The following is a 15022-nucleotide window of genomic DNA, read 5'->3' on the forward strand; positions in this document are numbered from 1 at the left end:
ATTATTATTATTATTATTATTGGAATATGTTTTCTCAGCTAATGAAAGGAAATATTCATTAAATGCACTTGTGATAGCTTGTGGATTGTTAGTGGACTTCCCTTCAATATTCAAACTTTGTACGTCTTCATTAACAGATTTCTTTCCTGATTCAACTTTCACAGTATCCCAGGTGGTTTTAATTTTATTGTTTGATTTTAGAATTTGGCTGTTATAGTTATTCTGTTTGGCTTCTTTAATGACTTTTGACAAAATTTTACAGTACATTTTGTATTGACTTTTTAGTCTTGGATCATTACTGTCCCTACTGGCCAAATATAGTTGTCTTTTGTGTTTACATGAAGTTTTTATTCCAATTATTATCACTCACAGTCTATAACCTGGTACTAATTGAAAATTTAGGGACAACTAACAAATATTTTTATGTATCTAAGACCTACAAGATACTTAGGTGCTGGTACAAATAGCTTACAGTCCACTCTAAAATTCACTATATTACGATTTATACACGTTCACACTCTATTTGTAGGTTAGGCCTACCGGCACGTACAGAATATACAAAATCAATCACTTTCGGTTATAAAATTACAATACACTTCGCTGAACCTTGATTATTCTATCTTATCAAAAGCTATAAAACGTGATGCACTTGACTATACTATTAATTATATTTTCAAACGCCACTTTTTTGGTTAGGCCTACCAGCACACTTACATAAATACAAATCAGACTACATAAAGACACAAAATAACAATAACACCACTCTAAAATTAGTACTGTTCAATCTTACAACAGCTGTAAGTAAAAGATGTCGTTTTTGAATCGTTGGATATATAAAAAGTGCTGCAAAATGTTTACAATATGGCTGAAAATGGCCTAGGAACTAAGCGTGGTACAAGAGTATGTAGAACAAAGGAAGAAAACGTTCACTATAGAAAAATAAAATATAAGGTTCACTATCAGCCACTTATTTGATAAGATAAACACTTAATTTTTAATATTGGAGAAAATAAATCGTTATTTTGTGCTAAAATTGAGGAGCACGCAGATCCGCACAAGAAAAAGCCTTTAGTCACTGTGCTCAATCAGTCAAGAGAATGCATTAGGATATCGGTGGTAAAGCCAGAAGAAAGGAGACCACTGGGAAGACCGAGATGTAGATTGGTGAACAATATTAAAATGGATCATATATAGGATGGGATGATATGAATTGGATTGATCAGACTCAGGATAGGGACCAGTGGAGGGCAGTTGTGAACACAGTAATGAACCTTCGGGTTCTATAAAATGCTGGTAATTTCTTGAGTAGCTGCACAATTGGCGACTTCTCAAGATAATCTCAGCTCCATGAGCATGAGCATGAGCGGTTAGTAGTCACTTGGTTAGGTACCAATATTTTATATTCTGTTCAGTAATATTACGTTGTTGGATCAAATCATATGCTACTTACTTCAAAAACTCAATAAAATAATTTAAAAATTAAAACAGTTACAGTGAGAGCTCACCACAAAGTATTGATTCTACCTTTATTTTATGTTTTGCAGGGATGGTTTCAGATTGGCTTCACAAGAAGCTGCTTCAAGTTTTGGAGACGACAGGATTCTTGTTGAAAAATTCATTGATAAGCCAAGACACATAGAAATTCAGGTATGTAAGTGAGTAATTAAGATGAAATTTAATAGTAGAAATAATATTTAACATGTATGTCATTTGTAACCAGGGATTTGGCAGCCTAAATTTTTATAAGTAATTCTGCAAATACATGAACATATCAGTTCATTTACCCAGGAATTAATATGTGCCAATACAAAAGGAACTGGAATGCAAAGTGGTCAGTGGGTAGAGGGATGATATTAAAATGAAAACCAATAGACTGAAGTTTTACTTATTAATCTAGTTCTTTATATGACGCTATCAGTAGCCAGGCTATATAGCATCAAATGATAAGATGATACATGAATGATGAACTGGAAGGGAAGTGAAAGGAAGATGTTATGGCCTCATGTAGGATAGCCAGTATCCCAGCCAAAATTCTAACAAGCACCTCCTCGATAGAGTTCTAGAGCATTACCATTAGCCCAACCTGTACGATCTTGCATTATTGTATGCATTGTAACATAATCAATTCAGATTTGAACTGAATTATTTCTAGTTTTAGTTCTGACTTTAATTATAGATTTTTTTGTATTGAAACCAGTTCTTATCTTTTTACTTTGCACCCCACATGTTTTAGATGTCTTCGAAGTTTTTTCACTGTGTTGCTCAGTTTGTCATCAATGTAAAACTTTGCACAATTTGTAGCATTGCCATATTGTACAGCCATTGTCATGGGATTGAAAGGTTTCAAATAATTAATGTCACTTGATTTAAACTCAATTAACACTTAACATAATGTGTTAACCTGGCACTGGTGAGGAGGGAAAATGTAACAAAAGTGGTAAGGTGGGGTCCCACAGACCCCAGACATTCTGCCAACTACATCAACCCTGCCTTTGGCTTGGTTGTAAAACTAAATTATTTCCAGATTAATGTTCTCTCATCTACATTTTCATCATAATGCAATGTGGAAATCGTGATTTTTTTGCACAAATGAAGCTATGGTGATATTGGGTTGAAAACCAAAAATGATAGTCATTGGGCTTCTTTGCTTGGTATTTATGAAGTCAGGTGACAGTTCTCCTATATTTTATTGATTGTTCCCACCATAGTTAGCTTATGATCTTCTAACAAGGATTTAGCAAATGGGTAACTTGTGAACCAATTATCTAAAGTCACATTGTGCCCTGATCCAGATATAGGTGCAGTCAACCTTGTAACAACTTCAGAAGGTGTGATTTAAACTTTGTGTGAGCCTTCAGATTGTGCACCAACATAAACTACCAATTTAGAAGTATAAAAGGACTTGGCATCAACCAAAGCAAATACATTCAGGCCATACTTTGCCAGTTTTCATCGAATGTACTGCCGGAAACTGCAATGTCCACGAAACGCTTCTAACTTTTCACCAATCGTTACATTTTCTCCTAAAGAATAAACAGGCTCACATACTTTGTTGAACATATAAACGATTTCTCTAATTGGAGCCAATTTGTTGTAAGATCTTCATTCAGTTTTTATTTTTGGCATAATTCACTTGCTTTCTTTCTATTTCATAATTCATATTCTTCAAAATTAGGTCTATCATGTCATCAGGAAAAAATATCTCCCAGTAATCTAAAACTGAGTTTACATTTTTTGCATTACCCAGAACACCAGGGGCTTCGCTAACTATGTTATGTGATTGTGTTCTTATTCAAGATCCCAACTTGTTTTTACTGCATCTTATTTGCTTATCCATTGCTAAGTAAAAGGCTCCCTTTGTGGACTCTTCCTCACAGTCTTGTTCTGTATCAGACTCATGGTTAGTGACTAGTTCTAAATCAATTTCACTATCATCTCTGCTAAATGGCTCCTTGTCTGTCAAAGCGTCATCTATAAGGTGATGTAACCTCTGTTCTTCCTGCTCGTAACTCATCTGGTAAATAACTTATTCTCAAATACCCTCCAAATATTTACAAAAACATATTTGCTTATATTTGGGATGTAAAACTGTATGACACAGCAGTAACGATAATATTGTGACATGTCTAACTGTTACTGGGCAACAGGAGGTGGAACAAGTTACCACGAAGACAGACCCTTCATAAACGGTCAGTTGCCAAGTTATGGAATAGTGGAAATGAGGTTATGCAATAATAAGGAAAGCGGTGTTTCTCAGTGCCATGCCGAGTAGAGCCAAAGTGAGTCAAACCGGGCCGAAGCGAGCTGGTTGCTACACAGCAACAAACAACTCTCGGCAGCGTTCCTCAGCAATGCCTGTAAACTTGGCGTTTACGCAACAGTGAAGCGAGGTGGGTTTTCCACTGGCTGACTGAGGGTTTAAAAGGGAGACTGGAATGCGTAAGGAGTTGAGTTGAATTGTAGGAGCCACTGAAGCCAGTTAGTATTCAGGATATCCAGTATAAATTGAAGTCCAGCAGCTATGAGTTGAGTTGTATCGAGTGTATGGAAGTGACTACAGCAGGATAAGTAATTGTGATTCTGCAGATGGCAGTAGTTGTGAAATTGTAAATTGTATAAGTGTAAGAGTGAATGTGGAATAAATTTGCTAGATCCAAAATGGCGTGAAGTTATTTGTTGCGTTACATACCCAACACGTGACAATTTGGTGCCAGAATTATTTACGAACTTAAACACGCCTTAATTTAGGACGAACCATTGAAACAAATTATACTGCCACATGATGTAGATGGAAAAATTGTTCCAATGCTGACTGGCGAAAATGGACGCCGACAAGGAAGAACTGAAGGCCGACAGAAAAACCGACAAGGAAGAAATGGAGGCCAATAGGAAGACTGACAGAGAGGAAATGCTGGGAAGAATGGATGCCAACAAGAAATCCTACCAAGAAAAAGCAGAGCTTGACAGAAAAACTGGCCAGGAACAGAAGCAAGAGAATCTAAAGAGGATAATTGAAGAAATGATGCTGATTACCCGAAAAGAGACGATGGCCTACCAAGAGATGGAGGCATGTCTAGGAGAAGAAGAGCCAACCTCAGTGGACAGGAAACCTGAGGCGCCAGAACAACGAGGGGTTCCCATAGAAGACGCCGAAGTAATGCCGGTTGGAGAACCAAAGAAGAAAAGGCGTAGGGACCGAAAACTGGCCGCGGAGCTCCGCCACCAGGAACTGAAGGATATGACACTAAAAAATGTGGACCCCACAAGAAATTGGCCATCGCCCCCAGAGGGACAACACACCGTGCGAAAGTGGCAAGGCAGAAGGAAAACATCGTTGGGAGAAACTGCACCAGGCTCATGGTTGATTGAGCAACCCAGAGAGTAGGGCCACTTAGGAAGAATTTACGGACGCACCATGAAGGAAAAAGAGGAGCAAAAGACCGAGGCGGCAAGCGGCTGCTGTATGTACATGAGAAAGAAGAGGAAAACCGTGAACTACGTTGAAGGGTGTGGATCAGAACAGCGATCACACCTGGGAAGTGGAGAAGTGAGCAAGAAGACTGTCAATGAGATTTTCAGAGGTAAGATCGTGAAACAAATAGTTGGTACTTCCAACTTGTTACGAAAAATAAGAAAATGGACATTGTGGAGGGGTTGACCCCTCCAAAACGAAAAAAGAGACTTCAAGCAGAGGAGGAGCCAGTAACGTAGAAGTACCGGCCTCCCCAGTGAGAGTGAATGTGCAATGGATGGATGTGTGGGACGATTGTGATACAACTGGATCTCCTGGCATGTTAGCAGGAAACCACTTGAGATGAGGTGGTCTTAGGGAGAGAGCGGATGTAGCAGTTGGAAAATGGATAACTGGAAGAAGAGAAACACCGAGCCAGATAAAAAGAAAATGTTGCAAGCATAGCCTCTGAAGGAAAGGACTGGTGATGCTTGTTAGGCTATTTGGGATGAACAGCCTTAAGAAGGGAGCAGTGTGACATGTCTAACCGTTGCTGGGCAACGGGAGGTGGAATGAGTTACCATGAAGACTGACCCTTGATAAACTGTCAGTTGCCAAGTTACGCAACAGTAAGGAAAGCAATGTTTCTCAGTGCCGTGCCGAGTAGAGCCGAAGTGAGCCAAGCCAGGCCAAAGCGAGCTGGTTGCTATACAGCAATAAACAACTCTCAGCAGCATTCCCCAGCAGCGCCTGTAAACACATTTACCCAACAGTGAAGTGAGGTGGGTTTTCCGCTGTCCGACTGAGGGCTTATAAGGAAGACTGGAACGTATTATGAGTTAAGTTGAATTGTAGAAGCCGCCAAAGTCAGTTAGTATTCTGGGTATCCAGTATGAATTGAAGTCCAGCAGCTACGAGTTGAGTTGTATCGAGTGCATGAAAGTGACTACAGCAGGATAAGTAATTGTGATACTGCAGATGGCAGTAGTTGTGAAATTGTAAATTGCATAAGTGTAAGAGCGAATGTGGAATAAATTCGCTAGATCCAAAATGGTGTGAAGTTATTTGTCACGTTACATACCCAACACATGACAATATTTTAATAGAATATACATGAAAAGAACCTAAGTTTCGGAAGTAAATATAGTCACACTTTTGGTAAGTTGGGGTCTGGTGGACCCCAGTACATTTTAAGTGTCTGCACACTAAACCTGCTTGCATGCAAGAGCATGTCATATATGGCATCTAGTAGCAGCAATTCTGGTTACTCTTCCAGAGGACCATACATTAGCAATAAATCAAATAAAAATTCAGTAGGTAGGGGAAGTCTGTATAATTTGGACCACTTAATTTTGCATGCATATAAACCCCCCAAATAGCATGATAAGCAGAAATCTTTATTTATTGACAAGTGGTGTATAATATGCAGGGGTTGGACAAAATAATGGAAACACTACAGGCACTGCACACATTTTGTTATTATTATGGTGCTGGACCAACTTTTGCCTTCATTACAGCTGCAGTGAATTAAGGTTGCAAATGACTGCAGTAAACATACATGAATTTGGTTCTAGACTTTCTGTCACAGAAAGTGACAGAATGTACAGTTAATTGGCCATAAATGATGCTCTGAAAAGTGAATAAAATGGATAAAATAATAGGCTAAAATGGACTGAAAAATAGGCAGTATCGCTTCATGATAAATATCAGCCACAACCCACTTATTCGAGTCCACATGCCTCACAGAACTAATAGTCTCCATCAGTCTCTCTTTTATGACCAAATTTGCACCCTTCACACTGAATCCAGATTTCATCCTAAGTTTGCCCACAAAGGAGGCAGTAAGTCTCCTCAGCATCTGATGACTTTTGCTTCTTCTGTGCCACACTTTTGTTTTTGCATACAATGCTTCCTTTTGGTTTAGTTTGTGAAATACCAGCTCTCTTAGGCCTATCCAGAGATTCAGCGTGTGGTGTCCTAATTAATACCACTAGAAACACTGTGTTTCCTTCTTGACTTTGGCCTCGGATACTCAATAGAGTTTGAAGATAGTGGACTAATCTTTCCCACAGGAATGTATCCATTACAGCCTGGAGTTTGTTCTGGATTTGCTAACTTACCTGCATGAGCAGAATTCAGACTCAAATTTTCAATCCTGTCTGAAGTTGGTTTCTCTAGTTGTACTGTATCAGGTAGATCGGTGAAAATGGAAGGAGCAAAATCATCATCCGTAAACACAAAGTGATATACAGGCCACAATCCACTATTCCTGAACCCATTCATAGACATTTCCTTGGCTGCATTCCTTGGAAACGCCATGCCTACTAGCAAAGCAATATGTTCTGTCAATAGTCACTGCCCAGGTTTGAACCCAGCTTTATTGAAATTGCTGAAGCCATGTATATACTCCATGTCTTGAAAAACGTGACGTCTAGATGCTGCATTCAATGTGTGCTGTGGGAATGCAGTGACAGCATGAAAACCCCATGTTTACAAAGAATTCCAATAACAGCCAGACTTGGGGTGTGGCTGCTGTGTCCATCTAAAATTAGTAGCATATTTTATTGTGACATTGGCTTCACAGCTGAGATGAAATGACACTTCAGTAGCCATCCAGCTTTTGTCTTGACAGTGGAATAAATGGCTGGGATTGCTCCATATGAAAGGTTGTTCTTCATCCTTTTCATAGGATAAATCAGCACTGGAGGAACACAGAAACCACTCACACTTACTGCATACACACTACTTACATTCTGTCCTTGTTCACACTATGAGATGACTCCAATCTGATGCTTGCTTTTTTGTATTATGATTTGCCCCAAATGCTGCACTACTGTGAGCGAGGTTTCGTCCATTCTGAAAGTTCTCGAATTTATAAGTTTATTTTCATCAAAAATATTCTCCAACACATCAACAATCGTATGCACTAGGACCTTTGAACACACAAACTCTAGCCAGTGTTGTTAGTTATGCCTGCTGCAAACTCAGTTTGCAATGACACTTCATCAAGTCTGTGAACTACACTTATCTGGCTAACCTGGTGTTTTGGGAACTTTCTAGAGTCAAGCTGCTTCATTATCACTGACCCCTCTTTCACTGATCTTTGTACATCCTCCTATTTTAATTATATATAGACACATTTTGATCTCCTTGTCATCTGGAAAGTGACATCACTCGTAATACTCCATGTAAGTCAGACCACTAGACCAAATTACACGCTCACCTGTGGTCCAAATTACAGAACTAAGTACAAAGGCAGGCATGTTTAACTGCCATAAGAGGAATTTAAAATGCACACACAAGGTTTTCACATGACTTATCCTGATATATTTTAGATACTCTGGCGTGATTTTCACTCAGCACTTATGTAAAATACTATTCAGAACACAGTGTCTTATAAGAGGGTAAAATTATAAAGAAAAGTAGAAATAAGGTTTTGTCTTTCTTTCAGTCAGAACAGTATTCACCAGAATAAAGACAATTTGAGGGAAAATGTGTCCTTCACTGTCACTGCTAACACCGTCTGAAGTGCTCTTTTATCTTTTGTGGTATTTCTGAAATGTGACAGGTCCAAATTAAAAGCTTTTCATCAGTCCATCATACACGTTACTTTCATTTCAATCTCTGTAGGTCATATCTGATGAATCTACTCTGACTTGCTTTTTCAGAGCATTGTAGTTATAAGAGTCTACTTCGGCTTTGAATTTCCATATTCTTCCATCTCACAGTTGGTCCATCCTTCAGATATTTTAAATCCTTTAGATCTTCCTGTGCCCAGAGTCACTATTTTCACATTTACATTTACATTTATTTTCACTTCATGGATCCAGTCATCTCCCCGTCAGCCTGGATATAAAACATGTCACATATTTCAAATTCATGATGACTACACATCATTCATCCTTTGTCCAATAAAATATATAATCAGGCCTCTCACAGATAGCTCAAGTTGTCAGGACAACACACATGGGTCATGGAAAAATCACTGTCAAATTCACGCCTTGTCATTACACACACTCTGGTAAGCTGTATCGTTAAAACAGTTACATTATAAAATATTAAAATTCATAATTGACACAAGTAATGGGATTGGTCGAGAAGTAAACACAGAGAAAACTAAAGTATATGTTACTGTCTCATCACCAAAATGGAGGGCAAAATCATTACATAAAGATAGGAAACAGATGTTTCGAAAATGTGGCACAGTTCAGATATTTGGGAACAATGTTAACAGATCGAAACCTGATTCAGGAGGAAATTAAGAGGCAATTGAACTCAGGTAATGCTTGCTACCATTCAGTCCAGAACCTTTTGTCTTCTCGTCTGTTGTCCAAAAACATAAACATTAGAATATAAAAAACTATAATTTTGCCTGTGGTTCTGTATGGGTGTGAAACTAGGTCTCTGACATTAAGGGAGGAACATAGACTGAGGGTGTTTGAGAACAGGGTGTTGAGGAGAATATTTGGACCGAAGAGAGATGAAGTGACAGGAGGTTGGAGAAAACTGCATAACGAGGAGCTTCATAACTTGTACTCTTCTCCAAGTATAATTAGAATGATCAAGTCAAGGAGGATGAGGTGGGAAGGTCATGCAGCATGAATGGGGGAGACGAGGAATGCATATAGGATACTGGTGGGAGAGCCAGAAGGAAAGAGACCGCAGTGAAGACCAAGGCGTAGGTGGGTGGCCAATATTAGAATGGATCTTAAGAGAGACAGGATGGGTTGGTATGGATTGGATAGATCTGGCTCAGGATAGGGACCAGTGGAGGGTTCTTGTGAACAGTGTGATGAACCTTCGGGTTCCATAAAATGCTGGGAAATTCTTGAGTAGCTGCAGAATTGTCTGCTCTTCCAGAAGGGCTCAGCTCCATGAGTAAGTAATAACAAAAACAGACATCATACATACCACTACACTTACAACAAGCAAGTCTCAACAATATATAATTCACGCATACAGACCATTTATTAACTCTTAACTTTTGAACCCCTTGCATGCTCGACAAATTCATCAATAGAGTAAAATACGTTACTTTGCAAATAATTTTGTAAAACAAACCTAAATTGCTTTTTATAATTTTTTAAAACTGTTATATTTGATGGCAGAATGTTAAATAGCTTGACGCCTGAATAATACACCCCTCTCTGATAGGATGATAAATGTGTTGAAGGTATGTGAAGGTGGTCATTGCTCTGGTACCAATCACATATACAGTATTATTGGTTTGAAACTTATCCAAATTATCAACAGCAAATATCATCAATGAGAGCAAATATACACATGGGATTGGCAGTATGTCAAGCTTTTTAAATAGATCTCTACATGTACAAGTTGGGCCCACTCCCATCATTATTCTTGCTATTTTCTTTTGTATAACAAAGACCTTATGACTGTCTGATATATTTCCCAATATATTATTCCATATTTCACCAATGAATGATAATATGCATAACATACAACTTTAAGACTATTTATATTTAATATATAGTATAGTTTACACATTAGAAAACAAACTGTGCTCAACTTGTGAAGCAAAAATCTATATGTCCCTTACAAGTCAGATATAATGCATGTTCCCTATAAATTTTGTGTTTGCAATAATGTCCATCATGATGATACCATCATGTCTTATATTACTGATGTTAAGTCATAAGAATTTATGGAATCAGTGGCAACAAGGAAATTTACTTTAATTGCTTCTGTTTGAATCAACGTTAAATTATTTAGACATACTGTTGAAACTAGAAAGCTCTTTCAGTGAAAATGATGGACACTGTACTAATGGAATGACCATCTTATTTTGCATCAAACTTTTCTGTCTTTCACTCTTTCATTGATTTACTATTTGAAAAAAAATTACTTGCTCATGACAATTTGTATTATTTGAGTACTCCTTAATGATGTTATAAAGAACACAATATCATCCAAATCCAACAGGTAATATTATAAAATGTTGTACTGCTAAGGCTAGTAATAATGAAACTACAATACATATTCACCACTTCATAATATTTAATTAATTACAGTCATAATACTGTGAGTTAGAAACATTGTTAATTTGTGATTTTAATTGAGAATGAACAGATCAACCAACAAAAAATAAACAGAATTATGAATGACATGCACTCATGGTTCACTGTAAGTAATCTTATAACAAATGCTGAGAAAATAACCATAATGTCTTTCCTTACTTGGAAGGGGGACTAGTAAAACCGAAAGGCAAATGTGACAATATAGCTTTTGCATATAAATGAGAGAAAAAATAAATAGGCGTATACAGTATATTAGTAAAAATATGAAATGAACTGCATTGTTCTTCTATAAATTGTATGTGTAGTCTCATATTAATTAGTAGAGGATGATTAAGTAATTTGGGTCTATGAATTGTATTTTTATTATGTTGCAGTATTGAGTGCGATTGAAACTAGTTGATTTCTTTAATTTCTGCAAGTTTTGGATCCTGTATCATAATGATATGTCCTACATGATCAATATGGCTGAGAGAAATGAACAAAAACTAAACTAAAACTACTGCATTAAACTAACATACAATTCTTTTTTTATTGCTAGTGGGTTGGGACTAAGTTCCTTGTACTGCGTCCACTTCTGGTCATAAGAATTTAAGAAGACACTGTAATAATCAGACTACTCTTGTAGATCACTCAGCCTTCTTGAATGATTGTTAACAAACAGTATTTTGTAAGCATGATTATAATAATTTAAAAATCACTTGCCTTAGAAGTAAAAACCAATAAATTGGAATGTTATAAAATTGAACCAGAACTACATTCCAGACAGCTGAGGCACAAATTGAGCCCTGTATTGACAACATAAACATTATTTAATAGCTTTTATATTTCATTTACATCAAGTGGTCGGTTTAGCCACATTTCTTTGTTAACAGTGTTTTCAGCCCAAAAATTCATCCTCACAATGTAAGGACATTGTCCACTACCTTGAGTTACAATTACAGTACTTCAGAAACTAGTTTGTCTCCACCGTCAGCTAAGAATTAAGAGGGGGAGGAAGCATATACTCAGTCAAGCCTGTTAAATGAAGCTATTCCTTATTAACTCTCAGTTTCCCAGTAACTAGGAATAGCCTTTTTTACTAGGACTGGCTGAGTAGGTGTTTCCTCATCCTCACTGCTGTTTATCTCTAGACAAAGACAAAAGCAGCCTCTGAACCACAGTAGATATAATTTATGCTGCAGCTTATGGACAGTGTCCAGGGAACATCCTTATGGTATAATACAGAGTCTTCCTCGGAGGGCCAAATCACCCGACTCTCTTATCATCTACCTGTTAGCCAGAACCTCGGCTAGAGGTCAGGTTTGCTGCTTACATGCCACACACTGTACAATAAATTGTATATAACAATTCACCATCACAGTAGATGCTGACATCAGTTATTTTCTGCTCTTAAACGAACACCAGATCTATTGAAAAAGATTGACACAAGTTTGAGTTCACTGACCTCTGTGTGTGGGGATTACTCGAATGCACTTATCTTTTAAGTCTCCCCGTTAATAAAAAATCACATGGATTTAAAATCTGCAGACCCTGTATGCCACAGTCTGTGACTTATCAGGTTGTCTCCAAATAACATGCTGAAGACACTGATGGAATTGTCAGTGTGTGTTTAGCATAAAATAGCCATATATCCTTCCTTCTTTCTGTAATGTTCTAAAAGAGATGGCTGGAGAATTTCATGACTTACTATGCTGATTTAAAAAATATGAGTCCTACTGATCATGTGACTGTAGTGGAACATCACACTCCATTCTTCTAATCATGAAGTGGAACTTCAGACTTCTGTCTCAGACTAATACTGCTCTGGTACCTAGTATTCTGAGCACTAATATATCCATTCTGACAGACCCATCGTATATCAACAAAAAGTGCAAGATTTGGATCAAAAACACTAACATGTACTGCCCATAAGAACCGTTTAAAAACATGATTCTACTCTCATAATAGCTTTCTTTAGTTACTTGAATCTGTCTAATTTTTATGGAATAAATCACTCTCTTAAGTCATGAATTTGCAAGTGAATGTTATGATCGGGCTTCAGTTTCATCACCCCTTTTGCTTGGTTAGCACAGTATTCTTCCCTATGCATTTTTTGCCTAAGAAAGATCAAGTTGAACATGCTTCCTTCACCAGTTTGAGAGTTGCTGAGATAGTGAGAACTTGAACACCAGGGTACATGATTTATATGATTTATTTTTCACGTTAGTATCATTCAGAAAATTCCACTGTTTAAGGGAGTATTTCACCATGTCAATTTTGTTCTGTAAATGTGAACACACGACATGTTTCTGAATGTCTTGTAAGAAAAGGAACGCCAAGAGAACTGATGCATATTATACTGAATCATATGCGAGGAGAGCAGACCATACAAAATCAGCAATAACTGCATAGTAATAGAGCTAACAGGTTACATGCTTGTATGTTTATTGCTAGATCATGTTCACCTACAACTTGCATGTTCCTCTCAAAGTTAAGGCAGCTGGATTCTGCCATTCAAGAAAGACTCTGTACCAGACCACTGTAACAAACTTTTATTCATCTTCAGGTGTGCAATAGTATTCCGTAAAATAACTTGAAGTTCTGACAATGGTATGGTATCAACACTTCCCCAAGGAAGGATATTTGAATTGTAACTGCATCACAGAGAAATTGTAAATAAATGCATTAAGTTGTGATCATGCGTGTCATTTTATGAGAATAAAACATAAAATCTGTGAAGCCACTGCCAGAATGCAGTTTACACAATAGTAACTTTCAGATTTTTCAGTAAAGGTATCAAGTTCAGTTCAGTTTAGTTTAAATAAAGTACAGTAGACTCTTGATATAAAGTGGGTGTTGGGGGGACAGCTTAAGTACCTGCATTATAAACTATCCATGTTATAAGTGAAACTGACATTCATCTAATCTTTGAATCCCAGAGATTATGAATACAGTATTTAAGCAGTGAATAAAATGCATGCATATAGTTTAAATTACATGCCAGACCATGATCAAGAATGGATGATTTAATTTTCTTGTTTGAACAAAATAATCATAATGCTAGAGAATCCAGAAAGATATAGCCTACTCAGACTGGACTTTCTGTACCTGCACACTATAGCAAGGAATGCTGCAACACAGGCTTATACTGTCACTAAAATATCTCACAGAAATTTGTACAACATGACTGTTATGTAATCATACTGGAAGACCTTATCAAAGCTATGGTATATCCGAATCTGCAATGTAATGAGGCATAGAATAACGCAATGCAGTATATTGAGATGTGGTATAATGAGGGCCAACTGTAATAATGATTATTTTTTATGTAGAATTTGAGGTAAAAAAGACACATATATTGGCTATTTTCACAGAATTTGACACTGATAATGTGAAAATTAAATAAAATTAGTAATATGGAAATATTTGTTATGCTTCACAAGGAGAAGTTAATAATGTATACTTAGAACATTAATTATTTGCAGTTAATGTTATATAATTGGATATGTTAATTATTCTGTATAAGTTTTTGATCTGTAGACTCCTAGTTTTAACAAATGAAACCGAAGATCTGAAGAAAATTTAAAAAAGAACAGTTATACACTTTAAATTGTGTCATTTTTTAGGTACTAGGAGATAAACATGGTAATGCTGTATACTTAAATGAGAGGGAATGTAGCATCCAGAGGCGAAATCAAAAAGTAATTGAGGAAGCACCAAGGTAACTAAATTTCTTTTACTCCCCACATTTAATTTTGGTATTAGTACATACAGGAATGGCAACTTATGGACAAACACTAATTTACCTCTTTGCCAATTACTTTAATATCACTGTGAGACAAAAACAAGAGTAACAATTTAGTACTGGTTGCCTTCCGCCATAAAGTGATCTAATATGACATGACATTGTAACACAACAACATTAAATGCCCTTGCTGACCTAACATTCTAAAACATCAAAGCACTTCAATTTAATGTTCTGATCGCATCATGGTGAGTGAATGTAAGTGGTGCAGCAAGTAGTTAACGATGTATCATAATTTCATCCTGCTTCTGT

General features: G+C 37.0%; 1 protein-coding gene across 4 annotated transcripts in view; it reads left to right on the forward strand.

Annotated features, from left to right (window-relative positions):
* The window catches only part of LOC111869723 (propionyl-CoA carboxylase alpha chain, mitochondrial), a 62487-nt gene that overhangs the window by 25757 nt on the left and 21708 nt on the right, over window positions 1-15022 (forward strand). For all 4 annotated transcript variants that reach the window (XM_023861453.2, XM_033753573.1, XM_033753574.1 and 1 more), the window contains 2 exons: window positions 1545-1647; window positions 14592-14686. In XM_023861453.2, the coding sequence (XP_023717221.1) occupies window positions 1545-1647; window positions 14592-14686 (198 nt within the window). The remainder of the gene's footprint in view (window positions 1-1544; window positions 1648-14591; window positions 14687-15022) is intronic.

Source organism: Cryptotermes secundus, unplaced genomic scaffold, assembly GCF_002891405.2.
Source record: "Cryptotermes secundus unplaced genomic scaffold, Csec_1.0 scaffold847, whole genome shotgun sequence".
In the NCBI taxonomy this organism is placed as follows: domain Eukaryota; kingdom Metazoa; phylum Arthropoda; class Insecta; order Blattodea; family Kalotermitidae; genus Cryptotermes; species Cryptotermes secundus.